This window comes from Corylus avellana, chromosome ca3, assembly GCF_901000735.1.
Source record: "Corylus avellana chromosome ca3, CavTom2PMs-1.0".
Lineage (NCBI taxonomy): Eukaryota > Viridiplantae > Streptophyta > Magnoliopsida > Fagales > Betulaceae > Corylus > Corylus avellana.
In genome coordinates this window covers 13,884,608-13,900,184 of record NC_081543.1, presented here as the reverse complement: position 1 = coordinate 13,900,184, position 15,577 = coordinate 13,884,608, and the positions used below count along the sequence as shown (strand labels likewise).

Sequence of the window (15,577 nt, the reverse complement as noted above, 5' to 3'; positions counted from 1 at the left end):
GATACAAAATCAATTAACCATTTATAACGGCATTACCATACACACAAAACTGTCTAGAACTTCTAGGGAAATTATCCCAGCCTTAATTCTCAAGAATTATGCCAAACATATCTAAAGGCCCTAACATCATTCCTTTTACATTTGATTTCTCACATCCACTGAGATACATACAAAAGATATCATAAAAACTCTAGTTAAGATTGATACAAAGCAAACTGCTAACACCTCATTCAAGGTAGCCTACTTAAGTTTTATAAATCAGAAAGTGGGAAGAGCTCAATGAATAGACAAAGCTCAAAACAAAGACAGCAGTGTTACCAACTGACTCTATTCTAGACAATCCTGTCACACTATGCATTGAGTAGATAGTAACCAAATCCATGCCACTGCTTCACTGCATCCAGTGAATGGCCAGCAGGGTTTACTCAAAAGAAAAACTTGATTACTATATAATTCCAATCCAAAGCAAAAGCGAGATTGAGGATTGCAAATATTCAGACCTTGCTATGAGGAAGCCGCCTTTATAGCTCTCTGCAATTCAGATTCCACATCTGCCTTGAGAGCTCTCTGCAATTCAGATTCCATATCGCTCACCTGATTCAAGGACTTTTTCGATTCTCTTCGCCCATTCTCTTCTCCACCACTTTTCTTGCTCCTCCACTGCTCAAACGTGCTAGAACTCTCACTTGTAGGTGGTGAAACATTCTTCCTTACACCATCACTATCCCCACGAAATTTTTTAGCAGAAATTCTTGTTCTCATCTCCTCCAAACTCTGGTTCATCTCTTTATTTTCCTTCTCCAAAACCTCCAAATCCCTTCTCATCCAAAACCACATTCCCTTCAAAAGGTCCAAATCACCCGCATTACTCTCACCACTGTTCTTCATCTTCTCCACCTCCTTCACCTGCTGAACCCTCTGTATACCAATCTTACTCACCGTCAAATACGGCATTCTCTTTCCCAAATCAGACGGAAAATTCACGCCCCACCGCAAATTCACCATAACCCTTTTGGTTACTGGCAATACCGTCCTTGCCATAACCGCAACTCCAGACAAAAACCCATCTTTCCCACTGTTCTTCCAAGCCAATTGCCTCTCTGGCACAAACCCAATTCCATCATTTGAATGAATCCCACAATTCTCCCTGAAATCAGGGTTTGTAACTCCATCTTTACTACTACAAGGCTCCAATTTCAGCTCCTGCCAAACAGATGACCCATCTAACGCAAACCCATTTCCAAACTCACCATTAGCATGTGACCCACAATCCGAATTGACTTTTTCTCCACCGTTGGAGAAAGACCCATAATTCACTTTATCTCCACCGTTGGAGAAAGGCCCAGAAATCTGGTTAGAACCGGGGTCGGAGAAAGTCGATCTTTTGAGGGAAAAGTGGCCAAATTGCGGCTTCAAGTGGAGAGAGAAGGTGGGGATGGGAGTGCTTGTTGGGGAGAAGGAGAAATGAGCGGAGAAGACGAGGGGGGAGTTGTGTGGGGAGCCAAAGAGGCCAAGGCCAGACTTGAGGGAGAGAGAGAAAGGAGTAGATGCTGCGGTGGTGGGGGTGGGAGAGTAGGAGAGCTTGAGAGAAGGGCCCGAGGGGAAGCTGGTGGAGAGGGAGAAGGAGAGGTCTGAAGGGGAGCTGCCGGCTGTTGCGGTGGTGGAGGAGACGAAGGGTTGGTTGAAGATGGTTACGGGTATTTTGGCCTTGAGGATTGGGTTTTCGTTGCGGTGGTGGTAGGGGTCGTGGGGGTCGTCTTCGAACTTGAGGGAGAGCTTCATATCTTATGGCTGTACGCCTGTACGTGTGTGTAACGGATTGTGGGATAAGAGTCTTTGCAGACTGCAAGATTGATCAGAGAAAAAAACTGCTGATTGGTTTGGGTCTTTGGGTTCTCAAAGAACACGGGAGCTGCAGGTAATGGTTGGAGGGGGACGTGCATCGCTGATCAATCTCAAAATGTGGTGCGTTTGATGTTTTTCTATTACATGTTTTATTTTTTTCTTTTTAAAATTGTCATTAAATTTGTGGAACCTAGTTGCACCTCCCTTCAAGCGTTGAATGCTTTCTCTAAAGATTCAATTATCTCACGATTAGTAGTCATACCTTGTGCTTTGATACTAATTGATAGGTCTCAAGTTGAGAATAAAAACACAACTAATATTTAACACAATATAAAGATAATATAAGTTATAAATCTCCATTTATGGCTAGAGTTCTACCACAATACAAACACATAAACACACCATACGTTTTGATACCCCTAGTGGGTCCAAATCAAAACAAGATAATACTCCACTTAAGGTAGGAGTTAAACCACAACAAAGAAGCAAAGAAATAAGAGATGGACCAAAAATATAAACCAAGCATTTTTCATCTCAAAAACATTATGAGAAATGTTACTCACGTAACTCAACACTATCAAGCATCCATCTCTCAACACATTCTCTTTATTCTTTTGCTTTTGAAAAAAATAAAATAAAAAAAAATAACCGGGTGGATGTTAATGTCTCAAGTAGTTAAGAATGTTGGGAGATATATAAAGTCAGGCGCCGTCACCCTTGACCACCATTTCAATTTTTTTATTTTTATTTTTAAATTTAAATTTTAAAATTAAATTAATATTTTAATGAAGTGAAACGGTGGGTTTTGATTAGGATTAACCGCTGTTAAAAAATTTTGACTCGCGAATAAATTTTTGAAAAAAAAAAAAAAAAAAAAACTTAAGAATTTTTAAATTTGGAAGAGTTGACTCAAGGACTTATTATATAATTGCCTTAAAAAAAATATATATGTTTCTCACATAACAAGTCATTTTTGGAAGCTATTTGTGAAAAATAATAATAATAATTCTTACAAACTAGATTAGAATTTTTTTTTTTTTTTTTTTTAAAGATCTTGATATCTTACCCGATTTTTTTTTTTTTTTATTGGTCATATACAAATCCAAGATATGTATTTAAATCTTGGTAATTTTTTTTTTCTTTCACTTATTCCTTAACAAACTAAGTTATATGTTTTCAAGATGTAGCTCAATCTGCTGGGACCACGCCTAATGAAGCGGAGGTCACTAGTTTGAATCCCCCTCCCCCCTCTTGTGCGAACATGTCCAAAAAAAAAAAACAAACTAAGTTATATGAGTTCTTACAATCTAGCCTTTAAAAAGTAACACGTATGCTATTATAAAAATATGTACTTCTCACATATTAAGTGATACATATAAATTTTTTAGTTGTTTGGTTGTAGGAGTTCCTAGAACCCAGTTTATAGGAAATTTCTATCCTTCTAATTTTTTTTATTTGAAAAAACGTGTTTTTATTTTGGAAAATATATATATATTTTCTTCATTGTAGTTATCAACCCATTGTGTTGCTTTACTACAATGCCTTTTGCTTGAGTCACTTGAGCTGGAACCTCATTTGGTTTAAGTGGGAAGGAAACTGAAATGGGAATTGGGAAAGAGGGCATAAGACAAATCAATTTCCATTCAATAAAAAATGAGATGGCCGGGTTTGATAAAATAAGAAAAGTTGCCAATTGCCAAAGCGGTCCCAGTTGGTTTGCTCAGGGGAGTAGGGAGTAGCTTTTGAGTCAGGCGGCACTTGCATGTAAAGCTGGTTCTGGTGCATAAGAAATTACTCACGAACAAAACAAACTAGGTGGCTGGGGACCCACTTCGGCGACACGTAAAATGAGCCAATTGTTTGAGTTCTGACTCCAGCTAGCCGAGTCCATTAAAGGAAATTTTAGGTTTTCAGTGTCATCACTGAGCAACAAGCCGGTTACCCTGGGTTTGATTAGCCCCACTCTTATATATATAATTCTCATAAACTCCAACCATTTTGCCATCACCTAACAATTCATTCAATAAAAATCAATTAGCTTAGGTTTCATTAGCCCTAGCACTCTTTAACCCACATATTCACCGTTAAACAAATCTTTTCAAACTATAAAAGATAAGACTACTTTTTAGGTTAGAACCTTAAATTTTTGGCTTAATACCATGTGAAAATATAAATTTAATAATTTATTCAATAGTTTAATATTGTTATTTCCTACCGACCAGAGAAAACTGGTCCCACACTGACCCCCTATAAATACACTCCAGTTGCTTTAATGAGATTCCATTCAGATTCAGCCCCCACTTCTTTTTCCCCAAAATCATTGCTTTGTGGAGATCGAGCAGAGGAGAATGCGGTTTTTGGTAGATTTGAGATATGTGGTTCCCCCACTACTCAATCTGGGGAAGCCTTGGGCTGAAGATCATAGCTTGAACAATGAGATATTTGTGATGGCATGTCTGGCTATTGCCATTGCCACACTCCTCTTCCTCTTCACCTCTGTCAAGCTCCCTCTTAGCGTGGAGCCACTTCAGTTTAGGGCAGGGCATTTCTGTGCCCCCCTCACTCTTTCATTGCTGGCCTCCATCTTTTTCCCATCACCACTTTTCTGGTTTGCCTTTTCCATGTTGCTAATCTTGTCTCCTTGGTATGAAATGGTGTTGGATGTTTTGAAGCGGTTTTTGTTATGGGTTTGTGATGCCCTCCAAGCTATTCCTGCCTTTTTCATTACCTGCATCACCCAAACTCCTCCTCCAGTTGAGCTTGAAGCAGTTGAAATGGAATAATGAAAAAGGAAGAGGGTGGGAGCCAGATAGAGCTTTCTTTCAGTTGACAAGTGATTTGGCATGCATGCTGCCGTATCTAACCTTTTAGCTAGGATGTCATTTATTATGTTTCTTTTTCTGTAGAAATCTCTCTCTCTCTCTCTCTCTCTCTCTCTCTCTATATATATATATATATATATATATATATATATATAGAGAGAGAGAGAGAGAGAGAGAGAAGTACCGCAATCTGCGGTATGTTGAGTTGGAAGGCTGAGATCTTTCAAGAGGATTCTAACCTCAAAACGGCAATTAGGACTTTTTTAAAAAATTATTGACAGTAAGAAGGGATGCCTGTTAACTCTCTCATCCAAACATCCTCTCTCTCTCTTCTCCAAAACTTCTCTCTGTTATCTTTTTCAACTTTGTTCTCTCTTCCCCCTGGTGGGTTATGGGTAGAAAAACTCAAAATCGACAAAATCTCCAGACTCTCTCTGCTTGTCGATACCGACAGCCCCGAAACGACGTTGACCTCATATCTCATCTAAAAGCCATTGAAAAAAAAAAGGACAAAAATTAGTTTCCTTTCCAGGTTTTCCTATTTCCCTTTGGGAATATCCGATGACACCCACCACCAGCCTCGCCGATGACGGCACTGGAATCGGCACATGCACCGGTTTGGCCAGAACAGAATTATAGAAACATAAACACTATCACGATGTGCAAAATTTGACCAACTCTCATCACTGGCTATCATAAGATTGGTGTGCCAGCTACCCAGTTCAGTTCACGCCTGATCTTTAATAAATCTTGATGCTAACTAGTGACTCTTGTAGCATTCTTACATTCCTCCACAAACTCCTTCACAGATCTACTTGAAAAGCAATCCAAGGAGAAGCCTCAAATTTCTGTTGGGAGTACTAAATCCCCCATGACAATAGAATATGCTGGAGAAAAAAAAATCTCATACCTAATAAGACTCAGAAGGGAATCGATTACAAAATCTCCAAGCAACAACAATGGTTTCTTCGGAAATGTGGAGGAGAGAGAAAGCGTAGGAGAGAGAAGGAGGTGGGGTTGAGGCCGAGAGGATGGAGGAGAGTGATTGAATAGCTGATTGGGTTTTGGAGAGGGAATTAGACAATAGAGATGTGGAGGATGTGGGTTCTGAAGCGTCGCTAGCGCTGGAGTTGGGGTGGCAGAGGAGGGAGGAGATTTGGAAGGCGACTTTGGGGTCGTGGAGGGAGAGAGAAAGCGGAGGAAAGAGAAGGAGGTGGAGATGTGAAAGGAAAAGATTCTACCCATAGTGCACTAGAGGGGAAGACAGAACAGAGTTGAAAAAGAGAACAGAGAGGGAGAAGTTTTGGAGAAGAAAGAACATAGTTGACGTTTGGATGGGAGAGTTAACAGGCATCCCTTCCTCCCGTCAAATTTTTTTTTAAAAAAAACCTTTCCTACTGCCGTTTTGGGGTTAAAATCCCCTTGAAAGATCTCAACCTTTCAACCCAAAGTACCATAGATTGCGGTACTTCTAAAGTACCGCATGTAAGCCTTGCCCATATATATATATATATATATATATAAATATAAATAAATAAACTTTTAGCTTTGAGACATGCATTCCAGTTTTCACATGTGCAGGAATAGGTTATCCCGTGTGATGATTTTTACACACAAAAAAAAAAAAAAAAAAAAAAAAACGAGAATTAATGATGTAATATAAAAAGTAAAAATATTATAAAGTTAAAAAAAGAAGTGGACAATTTTTGGCTTTCACCAAATAAGGCAGAAGGGAATTATAGTCTTCACATACAAGCATGGTAAAACAAATTTGTACGTGAGAAACATGTAGACATCAAAATCATGTCGGGTAAAAAGTGTTTTTTTTTACCTGAAATGCATGGAAAGGCAATAGAATTCAATTTATGAGCTAAAATAATAATTAATAACAGTAGAATAATTAGATTTCATGGTAAAAAATTCCCTCCTTCAGCAAGAAAATATTGAAGGAACGTCAACATTTATTCTGAACTAAACTAATACAAAAGGTAAGGGTTTCTTGAATGCCCCCCCTGGCATAGCTAGGAAAGGCAGTGGAATCATTTTCTGAACTAAAATAACAATAATAATAATAATAGAACAATCATATTTTATTGTAAAGGATGCTACACGTTTGAAGATGATATCACTATTAGACAAGCTCAACTGGCTTTGGTGAAAGCCATATGTGATGCAGCGTGACTTAATGGACTGCAGCGAAGAACATCAATAAACAACGGATAAATAACTACAAATCTAGATTCTATCAAAGATCTAAGAATTCTTCTTGACAAAAGGTAGATACTCTCTAGGTTTTGAAGGAAAAGAAAGAAGAACGCTCAACTCTGAGGTTTTTTATTCATCAAAATCAATAATAAACAACAATTGTTTTCTCTGGAGGCTATAAGCATATATTTATAGCCTCAAAACCCTAAACATAATAAAATATGACATAAATCCCCCACAAACCCTAAACTTAATAAAATAACGAAATAAAGACTCCCAAAACCCTAACCCTAATAAAGTAAACATAAAGTCAGTTTAAGATAATAAAAAATGCAAAAAATTAACATAATTGTAGCGCCCTGAAATTTTCAAAGTTATTTAAATAGATTATTTTGATGATGATGTTATTTTGATATTCATTTTAGCCTATGATTTTGATTCTGGAGAAATTTATGATATTACAGAGAGTGGTAATTAGAGAATGGTAATTGGTGAAATAATAGGATAGTAAATGGTAAGAAGAATTGTAAATGGATAAATGTAGGTATAATAGTGTTGGTAGATAGAATAATAAAATGGAAGGTAGAATAGTAAGGGAATGTAGAATAGTCAATGGTAGGTATAATAGTATTAGTAGAAGGAGGGTAGAATTGTAGATGGATAAATGAATGTATAATAGTGTTGGTAGATGAAATAATAAAATGGAAGGTAGAATAGTACTTGGTTTTTCCCTATAAATAGAGTTATTCCCCTTCACAAATTTCACCACTCCTCTCCCTTCTCTTCCACATATTCTTCTTTCTTCCGTTTTCTACTCGTTATTTCTTCTTTCTGAAAGTGTTTACACGAAACAGAGAGAGAAAGGGCGAGACAAAGCGTTGCAAGAAAGAAAGAACACGAAAGAGAACGAGCTTGAGAAATTAGTTTCAAAAGATATACTAGTGCTGTTAGTCAGATTAGAGCAACTAGATTCTTCAGACCACTTTTTAGTTTCAGTCTAGAGGTAAGTAAATTCACTACTCCTTCTAAAATTACTTCATGTCATGCTATTTATTCATTCTTGTATCAAACTGTAAATGATTATTTTATTTACCTGTCATGGAGATATGTTGCATGCATGAAGGATTTCTAAAAGAATTATTTAGAAAGTTTCTATTTCTTTAAATGCTTTCTAAGTACACAAGTTTATATTTGGAAAAGTTTCCATTTTTTAGAAAAGAAAGTTGAGAAATGATGATGATTATAAGAAAGAAGAAAGATGATAAACTCTCCTACATATTGCCTTAAGATGCATCAAAAGAAGTACAAAGAAAAGTACAAAAGATGAGATAAATGTTTATGAAATGAGGGCACATGTATGGAGGAGAGTATTTTTAGCCCCAAGATAAATAAGAATGAGAAAAGTTTGGTATCGATACTCAGATGGAGGCGAAAACACTGAAGGAGGCTATACCAGAAGGTGGTATTCCATCAACAGACCGTTGAGTGCACCAAGAAAAGAGTTAATTGACGGTCGGGCATGGCTGTGGCCACAGTTCAGTGCCATGGTCACAAGGACCCGCAACCCTCGTACACAGGGGTAATAGTGTACATGGGCCCTAATATGAGAAAATTATAATATGATTTACAATGATGATATATTATGATGATTTGCAATGATGATTTACAACGTTGATATACTATGATGATTTACAAAGATAATTTATGACGATGATCTATTACTAGATGTAATAGCACGTTTATGCTACGGGAGATGCAACCGTACATACATGTATTATTATGGCTGGATATATATTTATTTGTGAAAACGATTTTCAAAACTAAGAACAAGGAGTAAAACTATTTATGGTTGTGGATTTTACTTGCTAGGCCCCTTTTGGGCTCATTCAGTTTTATTTCTTGTTTTCAGGTAGAAAGGACGCTGGAATAGGAGGCCGGAATGGGGGCGGGAATAATTATTAACTTTCACAGTCTTTTCATATCAGTTATTATAATAATATGATTTTCCGCAACTAAAGTTTAATGTTTCCTAATTTCGCTTGTAATAATATCTCTTGAATAATGTTTTATACATTAATCGTATCCTTTAAAATCAAGTACTCTGATAGACCTTATAGATCTTTGCAAAAACTTTTGTTGAGTAAGAAGAAAAGTGGTAAACTCAGCCTTAACAGGCTGGGGATGTTACAATTTTGGTATCAGAGTAAAGGTTATAAGGTTCTGGCAGATTTTTCACAAAAAAAAAAAATGGGGTTAATGGGAAGCCACATTCCGGCCGAGTATGTATTTTTGAATGGTCTCTAATAAATGATGCATGGGCATTTTCTAAGGGATAATTTTTGGTTAAAAAAAAAAAATCGTATGATGATTTTATAGATTTAGGTTGCAAGATGATTTGTGTAATTAACTTGGTGACAAAATGGTTTTATGGATTTAGGTTATGAGATAAATTGTGTAAATGACTTGGTAACGAATGGTTTTATGGATGTCGGTTGTGAAATGATTCTTGAGCTGAATTAATGATATAAGAGTTTATATGAGTTTTTGGTAATGACTAAGGTTTAGTTGATGACAATAATGACACTATGATTAATGTGGTAATATATAGATTGGTGAATAGGGATTACGTAGTAACATGAAGTGAATGCTTAAGTATTGTAGGGATAAATGCAAATGAGGTATACCCTAGAATCTATAAAATATTTTGATATTTACATTTGTGGTTTAAGGATTTTGATACTTTTGGATGATCGTGATGACTTTAAGGTACAATTCATGAAATCTTTGAGGTAATTTTTAGAATTTAAGGTGTTAGGTTTTATGTAATTGAGATAAACTGTATAGAAGTGACGCTTAAAGTTTTGAAGATGAATTAGTGCTCCTACGCTATGAACAATATTTAAATTTTGAGGCATTAGTAGGTATTGTGTTATGAGAATTTTAGTTACATGCCAAAGCTTTTGATATAATTTTCTTTCAGGAGGTAAAGATGATTGATTATTATTCTTGAGGTATTTTGAAGCATAAAGGTAAGAGTTGAAAGACAATATAATATAGTGATATGATCTAATTTTCCTTTATAAGATATATGTTCAATGATATTCATGTATTTTAGAGGTTGATAACATGTGATGGTGCATACTTAGATGTTTTATTGAAGTGATTAACTTATTAAACAAATTGTTTGTTTAAAGGAAGTTATTACAATGACAGAATGATTACATACTGAATATTGAATTAGTACTGGATGATTACGAAAAGAAATGGTTGGAGAACAAGCTCCTTATAATATTACACACTAGTGTCCATTGTTAAAATAATAATAAAAAAAAATTTTGCTGCATAAAGAGACATGTGGTAATGATGAACAGATGATTCCACAGAGCTGCTCTGGGAATATTATTTCTGCACAGAGAAAACCTAGTATGAGCAGAATCGCATATATTTATATAATTGAATTATCAAAGAGAATATTTATTTATAATGAGGTACTCGACTAGAGCTTGTGCGGAAAGACTTGCAACACCCATGGACATCGACCCAGAGTTTATCGTACTGTCGTTGGAGATGTTCGGTATTCTTCTCCATTTCTAGCATCTTTGGTCCCATGTATTCCGCATAAGATAACACCATCTTTTTCAGCTGAGTATTCTCCTGCTTCAAATCCACGTGTTTTCGTTTGTAGTATTTGAGTAGTCGCTGTAAGACCCCAATTTGTTTTCTTAAGACTTTCAGCTCAACAGGTCTGGCACTCAAACGTCGTGCCATGTCAGAAACTGAAGCAGCATCTTGGATATTGAACGCCAATGAATCATTAATAGCATCAGTATCCGATCTATCAGCCAACAATGTTTGATCCCGTGGAATTACGAAACCTTTGGCCACCGCTACAGCAGTAGAATCGTGGAGCATGACAGAATCGTGAATAGTGATAGGACGATTGTCAAAGGCAAAAGTTGACTGCCATACGTCAGGATATGTAGCAGGTTCATTAGGGTGTGCAATAGGTACGACGGGATGTATAGCAGGCACTTTAGGGGGAACAATAAGCACATCCGGTTGCACGTTAGGAATAACAATGGGTTGTGCTGCAGGAGCAACATTCAAATCGATGTTGTTAACGGATGACGATGATGCTGCCATATTTAGGAGAGTAAGGAAAAATAGTTGAGAATACAAAGAATTTGGGAGAGATGAAGTACTGAGAAGAGACTGAGCGTCATAAACTTAAGAGATTTTTTTTTTTTTAAGTTTCTGGAAGCAGCAGACGAGTGGCTTTAAAAAAAATTTCACTTCAGGTGAAATAAACAGTAAACAACAAAGCGTTAGGCGACCTCGGGCCGCAAAGGATTTTTTGTCAAAAGATCCCGTGAAACTAGGATCTGGTCTCCTATCATAAATTCGACTGAGCTCATTTTTCAAACCTACTGTTCACTCAACGACTTTGAATACCATGCGTGGGCAACCGAATGAATTGTCATGCCAACGTACACCACACGCGCTCGTTCATTATCCAGAATCCTTCAAATAAATTCACACCTCTTTCTCCATTGCAACACATGCCTTCTGATCATACCCCTTCACCTGAGATCTTCTGCTAATAGCCTTCCATACAATGAAAGCTCGACTTTTCTCCTAGTTGAGCATATCCTCAAGAGAAAAATGCAGCATCACAAAATGATTCACAAACCCAACACCTTATACTCTCAGTAGTAAACCATTGAAGCAAGATTATCGTTGATCATGTCCTGATGAAGCAAGATTATCCTTGATAATGCTTCTCAGGCTAAATATCTCTCTTTTCTTCAAGTCTTCATACATGACAGAGGAGAGAGAGCATCCGATATGGGTATTTTGAAAGTCTCAGAAATGAGTCACATGCATATCAGGTCCTGAAATGCTTATCAAATCTTTATTTATGGAAAACAACAGGACCATCTGTTTCTCTTTTTCTCTTCTTGACCTTACAAGACCCAAGGGAGAGAGATTTTAACATGTGTACTTTGGGACTTCCAGCTTGGAAACTTACCCATATCTTGCTTTGCTTGCTTATCAATTTCATCCCTAGAACGTAGCAGGGCACAGCATGTATTAGTCAAGAATGGATGAGAATCTTACATTTCAAATTGAGTTGGACTAATAATTACAAGTTTCTTTTGATGAGTTATGAGTTATCAAGTAAAGATGTAGTACAGAGAGATTTTGCTGATATTATAACACAGACGCAAGATTTGGGATGAGAAAATAGAAACAAGTGTGTATTTAGAATGAATCAAATTATGATGTCACTTCTAAGGTATATTCGTGTAATGACGTTTTTGGGAGATATAAACTATAGAATGATGGTGCTATTTACTTTACAGATTTATGATGGTGAGAAGTTAATAATTATTAGAGCATCACATTAATATTTTGTATACATGATTTGGAATACTGAGATACGGAGGAAAATATAGACATAGATGATTTTTACACTTTTCTGGTAAGATTGATTAAATTAGATCGAGAAAATTACTGCGGGCTTGCAAGGAGGACTATGATGTTTGGAGGTATGGACTAATGATCACATGACTTTTTATTTAATTTGATGTTTAAATCTTAACTGCAGACTGTCTTATATAAGGAGATGAATAATTTGATTGTTGTCATTCCAGTTGAAAATAATAATAATAATAATAAAAAAAATAAAAATAAAATATTTGAGGTAAGGTTTTAGTGTGAACTGATGGACGATTGCAGAAATCGAGACTTTAGACTGTGAATAAGATTTACTCCTAGAAGAAGGAGACGAAATTTCAACATGATAAAAGTGAATATTGGAAAGTAGGCTCTGATGAATGATTGAAAAGAATATTTTAAATCTGAATCGTTCAATTTGAAAATTGGACGGTAATACTATAGGCTTTAATTTCGAGGATGAAATTTCAATAAGGAGGGAAGAGTGTAGCGCCCCAAAATTTTCAAAGTTATTTAAATAGATTATTTTGATGATGATGTTATTTTGATATTCATTTTAGCCTATGATTTTAATTCTGGGAAATTTATGATATTACAGAGAGTGGTAATTAGATAATGGTAATTGGTGAAATAATAGGATAGTAAATGGTAAGAAGAATTGTAGATGGATAAATGTAGGTATAATAGTGTTGGTAGATGGAATAGTAAAATGGAAGGTAGAATAGTAAGGGAAGGTAGAATAGTCAATGGTAGGTATAATAGTATTAGTAGAAGGAGGGTAGAATTGTAGATGGATAAATGAATGTATAATAGTGTTGGTAGATGGAATAGTAAAATGGAAGGTAGAATAGTACTTGGTTTTTCCCAATAAATAGAGCTTTTCTCCTTCACAAATTTCACCACTCCTCTCCCTTCTCTTCCACATATTCTTCCTTCTTCCGTTTTCTACTCGGTCTTTCTTCTTTCTGAAAGTTTTTACAAGAAACAGAGAGAGAAAGGGCGAGACAAAGCGTTGCAAGAAAGAAAGAACACGAGAGAGAACGGGCTTGAGAAATTAGTTTCAAAAGATATACTAGTAGTGTTAGTCAGATTGGAGCAACTAGATCCTTCAGACCACTTTTTAGCTTCAATCTAGAGGTAAGTAAATTCACTACCCCTTCTAAAATTACTTCATGTCATGCTATTTATTCATTCCTATATCAAACTATAAATGATTATTTTATTTACCTGTCATGAAGATATGTTGCATGCATGAAGGATTTCTAAAAGAATTATTTAGAAAGTTTCTATTTCTTTAAATGCTTTCTAAGTACACAAGTTTATATTTGGAAAAGTTTCCATTTTTTAGGAAAGAAAGTTGAGAAATGATGATGATTATAAGAAAGAAGAAAGATGATAAACTCTCATACATGTTGCCATAAGATGCATCAAAAGAAGTACAAAAGATGAGATAAATGTTTATGAAATGAGAGCACATGTATGGAGGAGAGTTTTTTTGGCCCCAAGATAAATAAGAATGAGAAGAGTTTGGTATCGATACTCGGATGGAGGCGAAACCACTAAAGGAGGCTATGCCAGAAGGTGGTATTCTATCAACAGACCATTGAGTGCACCAAGAAAAGAGTTAATTGACGGTCGGGCATGGCTGTGGCCACAGTTCAGTGCCATGGTCACAAGGACCCGCAACCCTCGTATACAGGGGTAACAGTGTACATGAGCCCTAATATGAGAAAATGATAATATGATTTACAACGATGATATATTATGATGATTTACAAAGATGATTTACAACGTTGATATACTATGACGATTTACAAAGATGATTTATGACGATGATCTATTACTAGATGTAATAGTACGTATATGCTACAGGAGATGCAACTGTACATGTAGCGCCCCGGAATTTTCAAAGTTATTTAAACAGATTATTTTGATAATGATGTTATTTTGATATCCATTTTAGCCTATGATTTTAATTCTGGGGAAATTTATGATATTACAGAGAGTGGTAATTAGATAATGGTTATTGGTGAAATAATAGGATAGTAAATGGTAAGAAAAATTATAGATGGATACTAGTAGGTGAAGATTTATAGATGGATACTAGTAGATGGAGATTTATAGATGGATACTAGTAGATGGAGATTTATAGATGGATACTAGTAGGTGAAGATTTATAGATAAGTACTAGTAGATGGAGATTTATAGATGGATACTAGTAGGTGAAGATTTATAGATGAATACTAGTAGATGGAGATTTATAGATGGATACTAGTAGGTGAAGATTTATAGATAAGTACTAGTAGATGGAGATTTATAGATGGATACTAGTAGGTGAAGATTTATAGATGAATACTAGTAGATGGAGATTTATAGATGGATACTAGTAGGTGAAGATTTATAGATGAATACTAGTAGATGGAGATTTATAGATGGATACTAGTAGATGGAGATTTATAGATGGATACTAGTAGGTGAAGATTTATAGATAAGTACTAGTAGATGGAGATTTATAGATGGATACTAGTAGATGGAGATTTATAGATGGATACTAGTAGGTGAAGATTTATAGATAAGTACTAGTAGATGGAGATTTATAGATGGATACTAGTAGGTGGAGATTTATAGATAAGTACTAATAGATGGAGAATTATAGATGGAGATTAGTGGATGAAGGTTTGTAGATGTAGATGAAGATTGGTAGATGGAGATGGTTTCCTATAAATAGAGTCCTCACCCTTCACAAATTTCACTACTCCTCTCCCTTCTCTTCCACATATTCTTCATTCTTCCGTTTTCTACTCGGTCTTTCTTCTTTCTGAAAGTGTTTACACGAAACAGAGAGAGAAAGGGCGAGACAAAGCGTTGCAAGAAAGAAAGAATACGAGAGAGAACGGACTTGAGAAATTAGTTTGAAAGATATACTAGTAGTGTTAGTCAGATTGGAGCAACTAGATCCTTCAGACCACTTTTAGCTTCAGTTTAGAAGTAAGTAAATTCACTACCCCTTCTAAAATTACTTCATGTCATGCTATTTATTTATTCTTGTATCAAACTGTAAATGATTATTTTATTTACCTGTCATGGATATATGTTGCATGCATGAAGCATTTCTAAAAGAATTATTTAGAAAGTTTCTATTTCTTTAAACGCTTTCTAAGTACAACAAGTTTATATTTGAAAATGTTTCCATTTTAAGAAAAGAAAGTTGAGAAATAATGATGATTATAAGAAAGAAGAATGATGAT

The 15,577-nt window shown here is 35.7% G+C and overlaps 1 protein-coding gene across 1 annotated transcript; it reads right to left on the bottom strand.

Moving 5' to 3' along the window:
• Positions 1-504: 504 nt before the first annotated feature.
• LOC132174151 (uncharacterized) lies at positions 505-1,782 on the bottom strand. The gene has a single exon (XM_059585845.1). It carries the CDS (start codon positions 1,780-1,782, stop codon positions 505-507), a length of 1,278 nt encoding a protein of 425 aa, XP_059441828.1.
• Between the last annotated feature and the right edge of the window lie 13,795 nt (positions 1,783-15,577).

What these genes read in the sequence shown, in the direction of transcription:
- LOC132174151 (XM_059585845.1), bottom strand. Translation starts at nt 1,782, where the DNA reads ATGAAGCTCTCCCTCAAGTTCGAAGACGACCCCCACGACCCCTACCAC.